Here is a 13,492-nt window from a genome sequence, read left to right as displayed (position 1 = left end):
TCTACTGTAGACAGACACAGAGGATGGGAGGATGAAGGAGAACCACAAAACTGCCACAACAACCAGACACAGTAAACTGCATGATTTTTAACCAGTGTCCTGAAGACAAGCTTGGCTTTAATTCCAAAAAAGGTTTCATGCCAGTCGTAGGTTAAATGATTGCTGCATGGATGTGTAAGATCTATGAAGCAAACTGGGATTCACTGTAATACAAGAACCACTGGCAGTTTTTGAAGTGAGGGGAGGGAAAAACCAAAGGGAGCCAGGAAGTTAAGGAGGATATAGCAATAGACCAAAACTAAGCACAGAAAAGAAAGATTTTGGGGGGAATGGCTAGTAGCATTTGATGAAGCTAAGGAAGTCCCAGCTGTGGTCCTAATACTGGCATGGGCAAAAGACCAGAAGGAGAACCACAAGTGCTCACAAGAACTGGAAGGGATGGGCTGCTGAGACGGTCACCTCCAGGCAGACTCAGTGCTGGGCCCTCAAAGCCAGGTCTGCTGCCATTGAATGGATGAAGGCAGGCAGCTGAAGTGTGCATTTTAATCTGCTTGGAACTCAGCTGCCAGGATACAGTGATGCTGAACAGAGAAAAATCAAACGAGCCATGAAACAAAATGAAGAATAAAGCGGGCAACCACCACAAAGTGACTAGCAGAAACAATTCTGATGAAGTTCAGAGTCTTGCCTGGGCTATCAATGAGGAGCAATGCCACCGAGCTCAACAGGACTACACTGCCACAAGATTCAGAATTAGACCCGAAGGATGAGGAATGAGGAAGAGGATCAATACAAGGTGTACCATGTAACTGAAAGAGAGGGAGCTATTTTTCTACCAAGCTTATTTCACCAATGATTAATTCATTTCAGACCATTCTGTATGTGCATTTCCATCTTTCAATAAAAAGCAGTTTTCAAAGCAAAGCCATTGCCTGTACTGCTATGCAAGGAAACACCCAGATTATTGACTGCTTACACATGGAGGACCTTAACGCTACAAGCACAGCGGAGAGGTTATCCCAAGGAATTCATTTTGCCACAGCAGCCCACTGAACATGGAAATCGAAACACAGAGTCCAACTCAGGAGTCCCACCTAAGTAACTATTTCTGAGTCTCAAAATGGTTTAATCTCTCTCCAGAAAGGCGCTGCAACAAAGGCACACTGGCACACTGTGTCTCCTTAGCACATCTCTGCAACATGGCCTAACCTTCAGCAGGGACACAACTCCACTGCAGTTACCTGCAGTCACAGGTTCTCGGCACCCAAAAGCATTTATCTTCTTTTCTTATACATAGCAAAGGTGATCTCTCAGCACATACAAGAACAGTGCCTTGTAAAATGTAGGTCTGATACTGGCAAATACAAAAGTATATATGTAACATATATAACTGCTTCATAAATGAATGCAGCTGTGACCTCACTGGGACACCTGTACTTGAGAGTAAAACACTGCCACTGGTACCCAGGAAAGCACTAGAGACTTAGTTACCCAGGTACCTGATAAATCACCCAGCCCTTAGCTACATAAGAAAACATAAGGCAAAAAGGAGGAAAGGGGCTGTCAGGTAATCTTTTCTACAGAGTAGAAACAACAGAGACAGAAACAATATTTGCTCAGATTAGGTTTCTGTCTGCTTTGACACAACTAAAACCTCATACGAGACAAGATACTTGGCTCCTGTCCTTCACAGAGGCATGAAAAACAAGAGCAGGCAACAGCTGAAAAAGGGATCTCAATTATTCTTTACGTGAAGGGTCTATAAACACCATCTCTGTGCAAGAACTCAGCCGAATATGGTAATTCCTCCCCCACTTCTGATGGGATGAGAAGTATTTGCTCAGCTGCTCCTATCAAACCAGCCCTTCCACAAGCCTACCCAACGGCTTGCCATAACCCCAGCCCTCTCTTCTCAGACCCCAAGAGGAATGCCACCCTAACAGAGGCACTCTCCTTGTTGTCTTTAAAGGCAGCAAGTCTCACCACATGGCTTTCTGGCCAACACACATCCCTCTAGAAATTTTCTCTGATCCTCCTGTTGCAGAACCTAGCAAGAATTGCAGTGGTTTGGGCTCTGTCCAGTGGCAGTATACAGTACCTTCCATAGCCGCTTTTCAACATGGGCTGCAGGCCTTTCTTCCACAGAACAAAGCAGAGAAACAGCATAGCTTAACGCTCTGGCAGAAGTAAACCACAGATAATCTGTATGACAAGTTTTAATTTTCTGGAGGTGGAAGTGTAAATTTCTCATACAAACAGGAACTAGGACTTCTAGTTAATCATCAGGCCCCTTATTAAACAGGCAATTAGTTCTTCGTATCTCAAGCTGCTCCCAGTGGGCGAGCAGTCCTACTGCATCTAATCGCTGCTTTGGGAGATTATAAGCAGTCTGCTGCCAGGGGGCGATGGGTCTCCATGAATTTGCTACGTCCCTGAATTTAACATACTAATGATTAGTAAAACTTTTTCCTTCACCAAGCCACCACATGGTCAAACGAAGAGAAGGACACAGGTACTAATGGCCAACAGCTTGGTGTCACTAAGTCTGTCAAAATTTCAGTTCAAGGTCTCACTACCCAGAAAGGGTTAGAAGCTTCGATATGACTTTGGGGTCAAATGCTCCTCGATGCTGTTTACTGCAGCTCAAACCATGTACAAGCCTTCCTGTCCTACTGACAGGAAGCCAGAAGAAATTGATTCTCAGCCTCACATTAGGGTTCTTGCTTGCGAAATGGAAGAGTTAATGCTCTGCTGAGTATTTCAAGTCAAACAGCCTCAACAGGAAAAACTGAGGCTCACTCATGATAGCCACAAGTGTGGTTATTGCATGCTCTGGAAATGAAAGGGGGGTGGGACAGGGTTCCCTGCTCCACCTCAGCCAGAGATTTCAGAGGACTACTCCACTAGAAGACAGAGACTGCTTTCTGTGCTGGTTTTGGCTAGGACAGGATTAATTTTCTTCATCGTAGCTAGTATGGGCTATGTTTTGGATTTGTGCTGGAAACAGTGTTGGTAACTCAAGGAGGTTATAGTTACTGCTGAGCAGTGCCTACACAGAGACAAGGCCTTTTCTGCTTCTCACCCCACCAGTGAGCAGGCTGGGGGTGCACAAGAAGTTGGGAGGGGACACAGCCGGGACAGCTGACCCCAACTGACCCAAGGGATATCCCACACCATAGGACGTCATGCTCAGCATATAAAGATGGGGAAGAAGGAGGAAGCGGGGCACCTTCAGAGTGATGGTGTTATGTCTTCCCAAGTCACCATCACGTGTGATGAAGCCCAGCTTTCCTGGAGATGGCTGAACACCTGCCTGCCCATGGCAAGTGGTGAATGAATTCCTTGTTTTGCTTTGCTTGTGTGCGCGGCTTCTGCTTTACTTAAACTATCTCTATTTCAACCGACGAGTTTTCTCACCTTCTCCTTTCTGATTCTCTCCTTTCTGATTCTCTCCCCCATTCCACCCGGAGGAAGTGAATGAGCAGCTGGATGGTGCTTAGTTGCCAGCTGGGGTTAAACCACAACACCTTCTTTTCCTCTTACCTCACCTTTCTCAGAAGAAGCTGCCTACACCTAGTCAGCCTCCAACTCTGAAATCGTTCAGAGCTTCAACTCTCAAATTAGGTCAGGCACCTGCTTGACTGCCTATGAAGGCTGAGATATTAAATCCCTCTCCTCTCCTCAGGACTCACTCCTAGCAAGTTGAGGGGGTTGTTATGTTGGTAGCCTAGTTCTCCCCATCAGACAACCGATTCATCGAAGCAACTTCAAGTGCATGGTAAGGCAGCTAGTTGCTAGGCAATTACAGCAGTCGGGACTACAACCTTAACAGATCCATCAACATTAAGAGAATCTAGTTCCTTATTTGAAGCAAGGAATACACCACCTTAAGGACACAGACTATTGAAGCTAGTTGTACCCTTATTGTTTAAGGCCACCCAGGACTGAGCAACAGTGGTGGGTTTTTGTTGCCTGTATATACAGATGGTCTGATAATTACTGCTGTCTTCCTTCACAATACAAACTGTGCACTTACGTTCCGAGTTGAACTACATATGCAAACAGGCCCTTCCTGTGGCTGCTCGCTGCTAAATTGGTGGCCCTGGCCCAAATCCAGGTCTCCATTTCTGTACGGTGCCAGCCATACAAGATGCCCGAAAGCGTGCAAAACTATTAATCTGCCTCCCTTCTCCCTCCTCCATGCTGGCTTCAAATCAAATGGAAGAATAAATCAACAGCTAGATTACTGCCCTAAGCACACACCTGCTGACACTTCATGCAGCTGTAATTGCAGTGGGAAAGCTAAGTGTATCATCAGGAAAGCCAACTTAATTAAAAGCAGTAAACATAACAGGATGTGAAACACAGAAAGTAGCTCCCATCATGCAACATGCCCTGTGTCTAGACTGGGGGTTTTTCCCAACCTCTTGTACACAGGTTGATGGAAGAAGTGCTCTCTAAGCTGTCTGAATAACAGAGAAAAATCACTCTATTTTGTTTTCCTTGAACATTTTGCAGGCTCTTGATAATGGACAAAAGTATTATTATTATAGACTGACCACCAAGAACATAACGGCTTACACTGAAAACCCAGATGAATATCACTGTGTGATAAATACAACAAAATTTAGTCTGCAAAGGAAGAGAAGTGTGTGGAAATGTCCTGGAAATTAATTTCAAAAACCATGAAAAACCACAAAGAATACAACCAGCATTCTTCTCCACAATAAGAAAAACAATTGACTGTTCCCATGTAGGGCAGGAACATGTTTTAAACATGAAGAATATTAGCAAACATTCCTCTTTCAGGTTTACATTAATGTTCTTATACTAATTCTAAAAACAGATTTAATCAACATAAATCTGTACACGTGCAGCTGTCTGCTGTATGCCGTAAATTATTTTCTATGGCAGAAATATATTAGCCTAAAAATACAGCACTTCCACCGGCATATGCTGTTAACATTTATTTAGGTCCTGCTTCAGATAAGAATTAGAAGAAGTTCCAAGATGGCACTCCCCTATGTTTATTCTGTTCTTCACATATCTACCAGCAGCAATGGTTAACATTTTCTTCTAGAGAAAGTTTCTATGTTTCCTTCTGGATGTCTTTCACCTAGTAGCACACCAGTGAACAGTCAAAACACACTTAGACAAGGAACCCATGGCTGAGCTCCAATGCAAAAAGTCAGTATTCAGGAGGTGGAAGCAGGTACAGGCTACCAAGGCGGAGTTTAGAAATCATCACATACACAAGTAGGTGTGATGTTAGGAAAGCCAAACCACACCTACAACTGATAGTTGCAAGGGAAACCAAGTTACAGTCTGGACAGGCAGACAGCTAGATGGACAAAAAAACCCCTGGTTGGATAGTGGGGCTCAAAGGGCAGTGTAACAGGTCACACTCTCCCTAAAGAGTATGAAGTAATCACTGGTAACCACAGTAACTATGGTGGTGTGGACCTGTCCTGTTAACAAGTGTGTTGCTGGAATTGGTGAGAAACTACTCTCACCAAGTTTGGAGATGGCACCAAACTGGGGATCGGTCAGTGAGCTCAATGGCAGAGATGCCACTCAAAGATCTAGACTGGCAGGAGGAATGGCCTGACAGGAACCTCAGGAAATTGAACAAACCCAAACGCAAACTCTTGCCTGTGGGAAGGATGAACATCTTGCTGGCCATGGAGCATGATCATGAGCCAGCAGTGTGCCACGACAGCAATAAAGGCCAACAGCATCCTGGACTCTGTCAACAGAGGGCTAACCAGTGGATCAAGGGAAGCAACTATCACCTTTCACTGAGCACTTGTTGGACCACATCTAAAATACCGCATTTAGTTTTGGCATCCCTACTAAAAAGAATGGACTTGATAAACTGGAGCAAGCTCAGCAAAGGGCCACCAAGATAGTCAGGGGCTGAGGCATTTGCCCTGTGAAAGAAGGTTGAGGGACTTCGGCTTGTTCAGCCTAGGGAAGAAATGGCTTCAGAGGGACCCAAAAGCAGCCTTCCAGTACCCAGGAGGAGGTTACTAAGAAGATGCAGCCAGGATCTTCCCAGTGGTGCAGGGCGGGAGAATGGATGTAAACTGAAACAAAAAGAGGTTTTGACTTGGTACGTGGAAAAACTTATCCACCATGAGGACAGCCAGGCAGCAGAGCACGTTGCCCAGAGAGGTTGTGCCGTCTTCTTCGTTGGAGTTTTCCCAAGACCTAACTGGTTAAAGCCCTGAGCAACCTGGTCTGACCTCATGGCTCCGAGCAGGAGGTTGGACTGGGGGTCTCCTGAGAACCCTTCCCACCCGAGTTATTCTCTGATTCTCTAATCAGAGTTACTCTCTTTTCCTCACTAGTTCTCTCTTAGAATATCACATTATTAAAAAATTCAATACACAATAATCCAACAGGATGAACTGAAATAACATTAATTAATACTGGACAGCATCAAAACTCTTCTCCCTCTAAGTCAGCCAAGCCCTGCCCTGTGGGTGACTACTTCACTGTCCCAGTGACATCAGCCATGGTATTCTATTGCTGTGGCCACGTGCTTACCACTCATACCCAAAAACATTTGTGCTCCTTTATACACATGCCATGGAGCCTGGAAAGGAGAGGACTAGAAACATGCAGGTTCTAGCATCTGGAATTTATCACCTCATTAAAAGCTCCAGTGTGATGGTAGCTAACAACAGGAAGAAAAACAAACAGCAAAGACCTATGGGGTTGGTCAATCATACCGGGGAACATACTTCACCCTGCAATGAGGGGGACATTCACAACCATTCTAATCAAACTACTCCTAATCAGCAAAATGTGAGGCAGACTTCCCTCTACTATTCATTCCCAATTCAGAAGTAGAAAAACAACTGGAGTATCTTCAGTGCTGCTGGCATCTGCACAGAGAGGAGGCGGTTTCACAATCTAATACATTCACTATGTCATCATTCACATTACTACCAAGTAAGAGAATATCTTGACCATCTCTTCTGCCAACCATTAGCACTTGAGGTACATCTAGAATAAAACTGAGCTGTCTTATTTGAGTGAGAGTAGGATGAGGATCCTTGTGGAGATGAGAGTAAAGTCTGTTGAGACAGCTTTAATTCTAAATTGCTTTCTGTGCACCCACACAAGGAGATGTATGATCTAACTCTTTAAGCAAAGTCAGGGATAACTTGGCTCCCTGCTTTTCCAAAGGATAAGAATTAGACTCCAATGACTAATTCCTTTCTCTGCTTTATATTTGTTTACTTATTTTTCCAGGCCACATAAATAAATGATTTGCTGAAGCAGAAGAAAAGTATCTGACAATATCTTGTGAGTCAGGCAACTAGGACATGGAGAAATGGTTGGTTTGGTTAGTGAACTAAGTTAAGTTCAGTCTTGGAACTTCTCTTTATCAACAGTAGAAGATCAATGTATGTCTCAAATTCCTGGCAAGCTTCCCATGATGGCTTTCTGGTCTGAAATAAGCTATAACTTATTCACACAACAGAGGTAGAAAAGTTTGGAAAATGATCCTCAGTCTAGCCTTAAGAAATGGAATTATATTTGGAAGAAACACGTTTGAATTAAACTAAAGCTTACTGCTGATCTATGAAGGCTAGAACAATTATGTCCACTGGAAAAATAATTTTTAAAAGGTACTAATATCATTAATTAATTAATTTGAGAGAGAGATGTATCATTAGTTCTATAGCAGAGACCTCCAACCTTTGTCCTAGCCGTTAATACAGAAAGCATAACCGACAAGTTTTAAGAAAGCTTTGAGCAACATCTGCAACAGCTTTTTTCTTTTTTAAACGGTTACACTGGAAGACAGATTGAATCAAAAACTAAAAAAGACTTAAGCTTGAAAAGAAGAACAGTCATAGCACTGCAAGTTTTACCCCCAATCTAGCTGAATTTCCAGTACACTTATTTTGGCACACTGATTTCTTATCCCATGTTCCTCTTGCTTAGCAGACACAGTCTTATCTCTGTCTTTGGATGGCTGAAGTAGAGCCTTTACAGGAAAGATTAACTCAGCTATCTTGCCTTTAAACTTCCGATAAAAGCAAACAACCATTTTATGTGGCAGTCCACCTTGGATTTCTATTAGTCTGGGCAATTTAAAGAGAAGCAGACACCTTCTAGGAGGACGTGCCTACCCAGCAGGGATAAAGCATATGGACATGTCAGTCCAAGGATGCCATGGTCCGAGCATGCCACACTAGACGCGTGAACAGACACAGGACTTGGTATTTCTGAGCTGACAAGCCAACCTTTTCATTATAACACAAAGTGTCTCCAAGAGAGACGTGACATACTGCCAGCATGGGACTGAAATCACAGGGAAATCACTAAAAGGGATTGCAGTGCTGGGTTTTATAAGTCTCCAAAGATAGTCTCAAGACCAAAGGACAGACTACATATGTTAACTGAGTAGAAAAAACTTCCATCAGAAAACCAGTGATAGAAAGGAATGAAATCTATGGCGAACTCATTTGGCTAAATATATCTGCTTCTTATGGACTGTTGCTCCAGAAATTGTAAGATAAAATAAAACCCGTTTCACTACAGCACATCCCAGATCTAGGTTTGCACAGAGGAGACGCTCTCAGGATAACATTGCATATTATGCCCTTAGATGATTTAGCATCTGACCATATGCTAATGGAGAAGATCCTATTCATACCTCCTCCCCCACAATACGCAGAATACTCCCTTTCTCCCACTTCTCCAGCGTTCGCCAAAAACTGTACCAAGATGATTCAACACTGACTCAAATGTGCTAAAATGAACAACTTTCTGTGGAATTAGCAAGTTGAATTAACTCAGGGAAGGGTCAAACAAGTGCCAAAGCAATGGGACTTCACCCTAGATACTGAGATTGGTGTTGTGCCTCTCCTCCACCATACGGGTGTGAAAAGACAGCGCAGGTAGGAAGCTGCTGGGGATCCTAGACAACAGAAATTGAAATTGCATAAGTAGCAAAGTAGGAAAGCCCAGGTGCTACAGACATCACTGGCATTCTATCATTTTGATGCATGCCACCTTTAAACCTACTGGGCTCCTATGCACTCAAATACCCTCTCTCCCCTCCCTTGAAATTTCTTCACTTGTCACACATCATCTATCGTCTGAACTTTACCATCCCCAAATCCTTATTGTCTTTCCTTAGTGTTTCTTCTTTCCCACTTAAACTCGTAACTGCAGTAACAACAATAGCATTAACGTGACACTCATCACCATCACAACAATCCCTGAGCACACACATCCCACCCTTTTCCCCTTCCTTTTTCCATTTACTTACACTATCCAGGAGACTGCAACATGTTTATGCAATGACTCAGATAACAGGGTGTTGCAGTAACCACCACAAACACACACAACTACTAGTAACAGTCTTCTGATTGACCTGATGTAGTCGATATACAACAGTTTTCCCTCCACATTAGAAGATCTCCCAAACCAACCACCAACCCACCAACACTGTAGCCCCTCTCACAACTTTATTCCTTCCAATATTCAAAGCTGTGTGCAATTCCAAATAACCTCTTTGACAGACTAGAAAATAAACACACTGCTTTTCTACAAAATACTCCATTTAAGCACACAAGAAAACAGTAAACTAGTTACCAATTAGAAAGCAACCTTGTGTGCATCAGATCTGTTGCAGATAGCGAGCCTCCCCTTTGTACCCCTTGCTTTTGCAGGACTCAGTATGTATTACCTGTGGCCTGAAGAGTCTGAGCTAGTACCCAATATCCAAGTAGCTCAAGTCTCCCTTTGTGTTACCAAGCAAGACAAACACTGGCTGCGAAAGCACGTGGGAGAAACGTAAGCAGAACACCAAGGTGATGATGAAAAACACCCCTGAATGTCAAGGTACAGTGGGATTTTCATTATTTCATAATTATGAAACGCTTCTTTCCCCCATTGCAGCAAAACAAAATAAAATGTAGGTGGAACCAAAGTCCTGTTGTTATTTGCATGCAAAGAAAATGAACTTATTTAAATTCACCCATCTGTTCTGGCCAACCATTTATGAGTAAATCTTAACATTTCAGTCTCCTGAAAAAAAGACAGCGAGTTCTAGGCACAAACACTTCCTAAGCAGTTAATATTCAGGATCGCAGATGATTAAACCATACAGTGTTTCATTCTTTCAGTGAGCTTTGTTTCTTGCCTGGCTTCCTGGCTGCTTTTTGTCTCTAGCATTTCTCTCCCATTTCTGGCAGATGAAGTGGAGGTAGAGAAGAAAAGGGAGGAAAGTTCCTGGGAAGCGTAAGGATTACAGTAATTTGCAATCCTTCAGCAAGGAAGAGCTTGCTTAGGAACCACATGACCTAATGCTGCAACCTACTCCCCCCACCCCACTTTATTTTTATTTTTTTTTAAACTTAGATTTACAGGTGTTTGCAATTATAAAGTTATACAACCCCAGGCCAAAGTTTAGTACATTTATCTCCTTTCTGCCCCTAAATCCACAGGGAAGATACCTCCCACCCACACATTTCCTCCACCTTTTTGTTGTTGCTGTGGGCAATTTAAAACAGAAAACTGCAACTCAGAGAGATCCTCAATCATGCACCTACAGGTCACTGACATTTGGTTCACCCGAAGCCTAATATGAATGTAGATGCCACCCATCAAAAAGGACAGTTATGCCATGGATAACAAATCATGCCAACGCCCTAATTTAAACAACAATATTAGCACAGGGACAAACTTACTTTCAAAGCATTCTTGATATTCTGCCTGATTACCTGCCCTTGTTCAAAACAAAGGGAGAACTGTCCTCACATGGCTCTACTTATGTTTCCTTTCAGCATTCTGAAATAAGAGCTGTTTAAGATCTTGCATTTTGTTTTCAATTGGAAAGGTCACCTGGATTGGGTGGCAAAATGAGACTGTGCACTTTTTTTAATAAGGAGAAAGAGAAAGAGATGGGACATGGGGAAGGAGGGAAAGGAAAGTTTATTGCACCTTCATTTTTAAATTAAAAAAAAGTCTCAGAGAAGTTATGGGAAAAGTATAATTAGTGAAAGAACAACACTCTAAGAGCCTACAGAATCTAATTCTCTCTTGAGCATTAGAAAATACAAAAAGGAAAGTGATGACTACTTACATATAGTATGTAGGATATAATCCTTCAAAGTACCAGCAGTGCTTTTTGGCCTCTGTACACTACAAAGAAAGAAAAATATGGTATTAATATTTACATAGGACAGTGTACAAATGTGAATGCAAGCATAGAGTATTTATAAATATTGTGACTTTGAGCAATTAGGGAAGGTTTATATTCCCAGAGATTTCCCAATCTCAACACACACATCAACTGGGAAGCCAGTTCATGCAAATGGCAGTGTGCCCTGCCAGGGTTCAGATCCCTCATGCAGGGCTTTGTCTGTGGGGCCCCATAGCTTCCCACAATTCACGAACAAAGTCAGTACATTTGGTGCAGGCACAGGATCCAGCCGCATGTGTTCCCTGGCAGAACTGCTGTCTTAAACCACAGAGAACTTAAAAGCCCGATTCGTGGTTATAGTCACTTAAGAGGCCTCCAAGACATAGCCAGTTTGATGACACTATGCATATGACTACACAGTAAATTCAATAAATTCAATAATTGCAGGGAATTATTCATCATTCTGGAAGTCTCTGGCATGTGGAGCCAGGCTTGGAAAGAAGCAGAACGGAGAACCCATCCATCCCATCTCCTCTTCCTACAGCTTGGAAATATCTCAAGTATTCATTAAAGTACCAGGGAAAGGAAACTACTCTCTGCAGCCCAGGGGTATTGTTCTCTTTTGCAGATTGCCAGCGTATCCTTGTTAAAGGACGGCGACAAGCATTTTCTCAGCATGTGTGTGCAGGCAACGTGGGAAGCACACATCGTTACGGGAACTGGCAGAGTACAGACGGCAGCTCAGAACAATAGCGGCGCTTAAAAAAGAAAACCAGACGTCAAGCCCAAACTCTACAACGCACAAAATATTCCTGCATATCCCGCTGACATCGCTAGCATAAAATGCCGACTTCGTTGCAGATGTAGCTCCAGGAGCTTCACCGCAAGCTGCATTATCCGATCACGCACGGCCAGGGTCCTGGGGGACACCCTCCACAGAGAAGCGAGGAATATGTTGTTGGGGTTTTAGCAACAATTCCCTCTGCTGCTCCAACCTGACACTCCATGTGGGAGAGCGCTCGGCACACCGGCAGTGCTTGGATCATCCTTCACGTTCACTTGGCAGCTCACCTTTAAATAATAGCTCATATAAGTTTATTAGCCTCCCTGAATCCCAGAATACTAAATGAATCCAGTTAAGACAAAGACAAAGTGTTTTTAGATCCCTGACTCTCACCCCTCATGAATAAGAAAGGCTGCAAGCTCTTTAACGAGCATCTGATGAGCTAAATCACAGACAGATCAATTACAGCCCATGAAGACAAACTGCTATGGATTAAATTGTTAAGAGCGGTACAGGAAATGGGGGGAGGAGGAGGAGGAGAAGACACTTTTGATGCATGCTGTCAGGCCTTTCCACTAATACAACAGGCTCACACCAGTCTTCAAGATGCACAAGCTTTAGCCTCTGTTGAAAAGACTGGAGCTTTTTCCTTTGGGTAAACACAGCAGAAGCCACATTTCCCTCTCAAATCGATGCTGCGGTCCAGACAGTATAAGCAGGAGGGCTCCGTAGCTGCTGCTGGAGCAACTGGTGTTCAAAGATCCATCTCCACATTTGTTCTATTCCCCTTTTTCCTCCCTTCTTCAAAGTGTCCAACTTCTTAACCCTTCTTTCTGAATATTTTCATCAGCTGGCTGTCTCCTCTTACTCTAAAATCAGAAATATGCCAAGTTTCTCTCCGTAACACCCTGCAAACATAGATGCATTGTAAACCCAGTGGGTCTGCTGCCCAGTTGGTAAAAAATACTTTGGCTCTTCACCTTTGAAGGCTGCAGATCAGGAGGCCTGGCTAAAAATCCCAGTGCCTGCAGGTCAACCCCTTGGGAAGCCTTATTTCAGAGTCCAGGTTGGGGTGTACGCCATGAAACGTTTTTCCTTCCTGCTTCTCAACCAGTATGAGTCACTGTTTACCTCAACAGCCTTTGTCAGTCTCAAGCGTTGTAATTGATGTTTTCCCAGCAATGTTTCTGAGCACGTGGAGCCTACCGTACCCTTTACAAGTGTAAAGGAGACATTTATATCCAGCACTCATTTTGCTCGCCCTCCTCCCCGTATTTTAATCAATTTTACAAGTTCTAAAATGAGTTGGGAAGATTCCTCCTTCCCACATCTCCCAAGTTGTAAGATTTCCGTTTCTGCTTCTTAACAGTTCTCTGTTTCAGACAGACAATATGCTGATACTTGAAAGGCTCCAGCCTGGGAAAGTTTTGCAAGGAACAGTTCCTTCTAGCATACAGAGCTTAGATACCTGCACTAAAAATCCTTCGGTGCCCAGACTTGGCTTTTATATGGGACCTGGAACAGAGGGTACTGATCCC

The 13,492-nt window shown here is 43.4% G+C and overlaps 1 protein-coding gene across 1 annotated transcript in view; it reads right to left on the bottom strand.

Annotated features, from left to right (window-relative positions):
* VOPP1 (VOPP1 WW domain binding protein) overlaps nucleotides 1-13,492 on the bottom strand; it is a 69,699-nt gene that overhangs the window by 13,507 nt on the left and 42,700 nt on the right. The window contains exon 2 of the mRNA XM_074891541.1: nucleotides 11,111-11,169. Coding sequence (XP_074747642.1) covers nucleotides 11,111-11,169 — 59 coding nt within the window. The remainder of the gene's footprint in view (nucleotides 1-11,110; nucleotides 11,170-13,492) is intronic.

Source organism: Strix uralensis, chromosome 1, assembly GCF_047716275.1.
Source record: "Strix uralensis isolate ZFMK-TIS-50842 chromosome 1, bStrUra1, whole genome shotgun sequence".
NCBI classification, from domain to species: domain Eukaryota; kingdom Metazoa; phylum Chordata; class Aves; order Strigiformes; family Strigidae; genus Strix; species Strix uralensis.
This window is presented reverse-complemented; position numbering and strand designations above follow the sequence as displayed.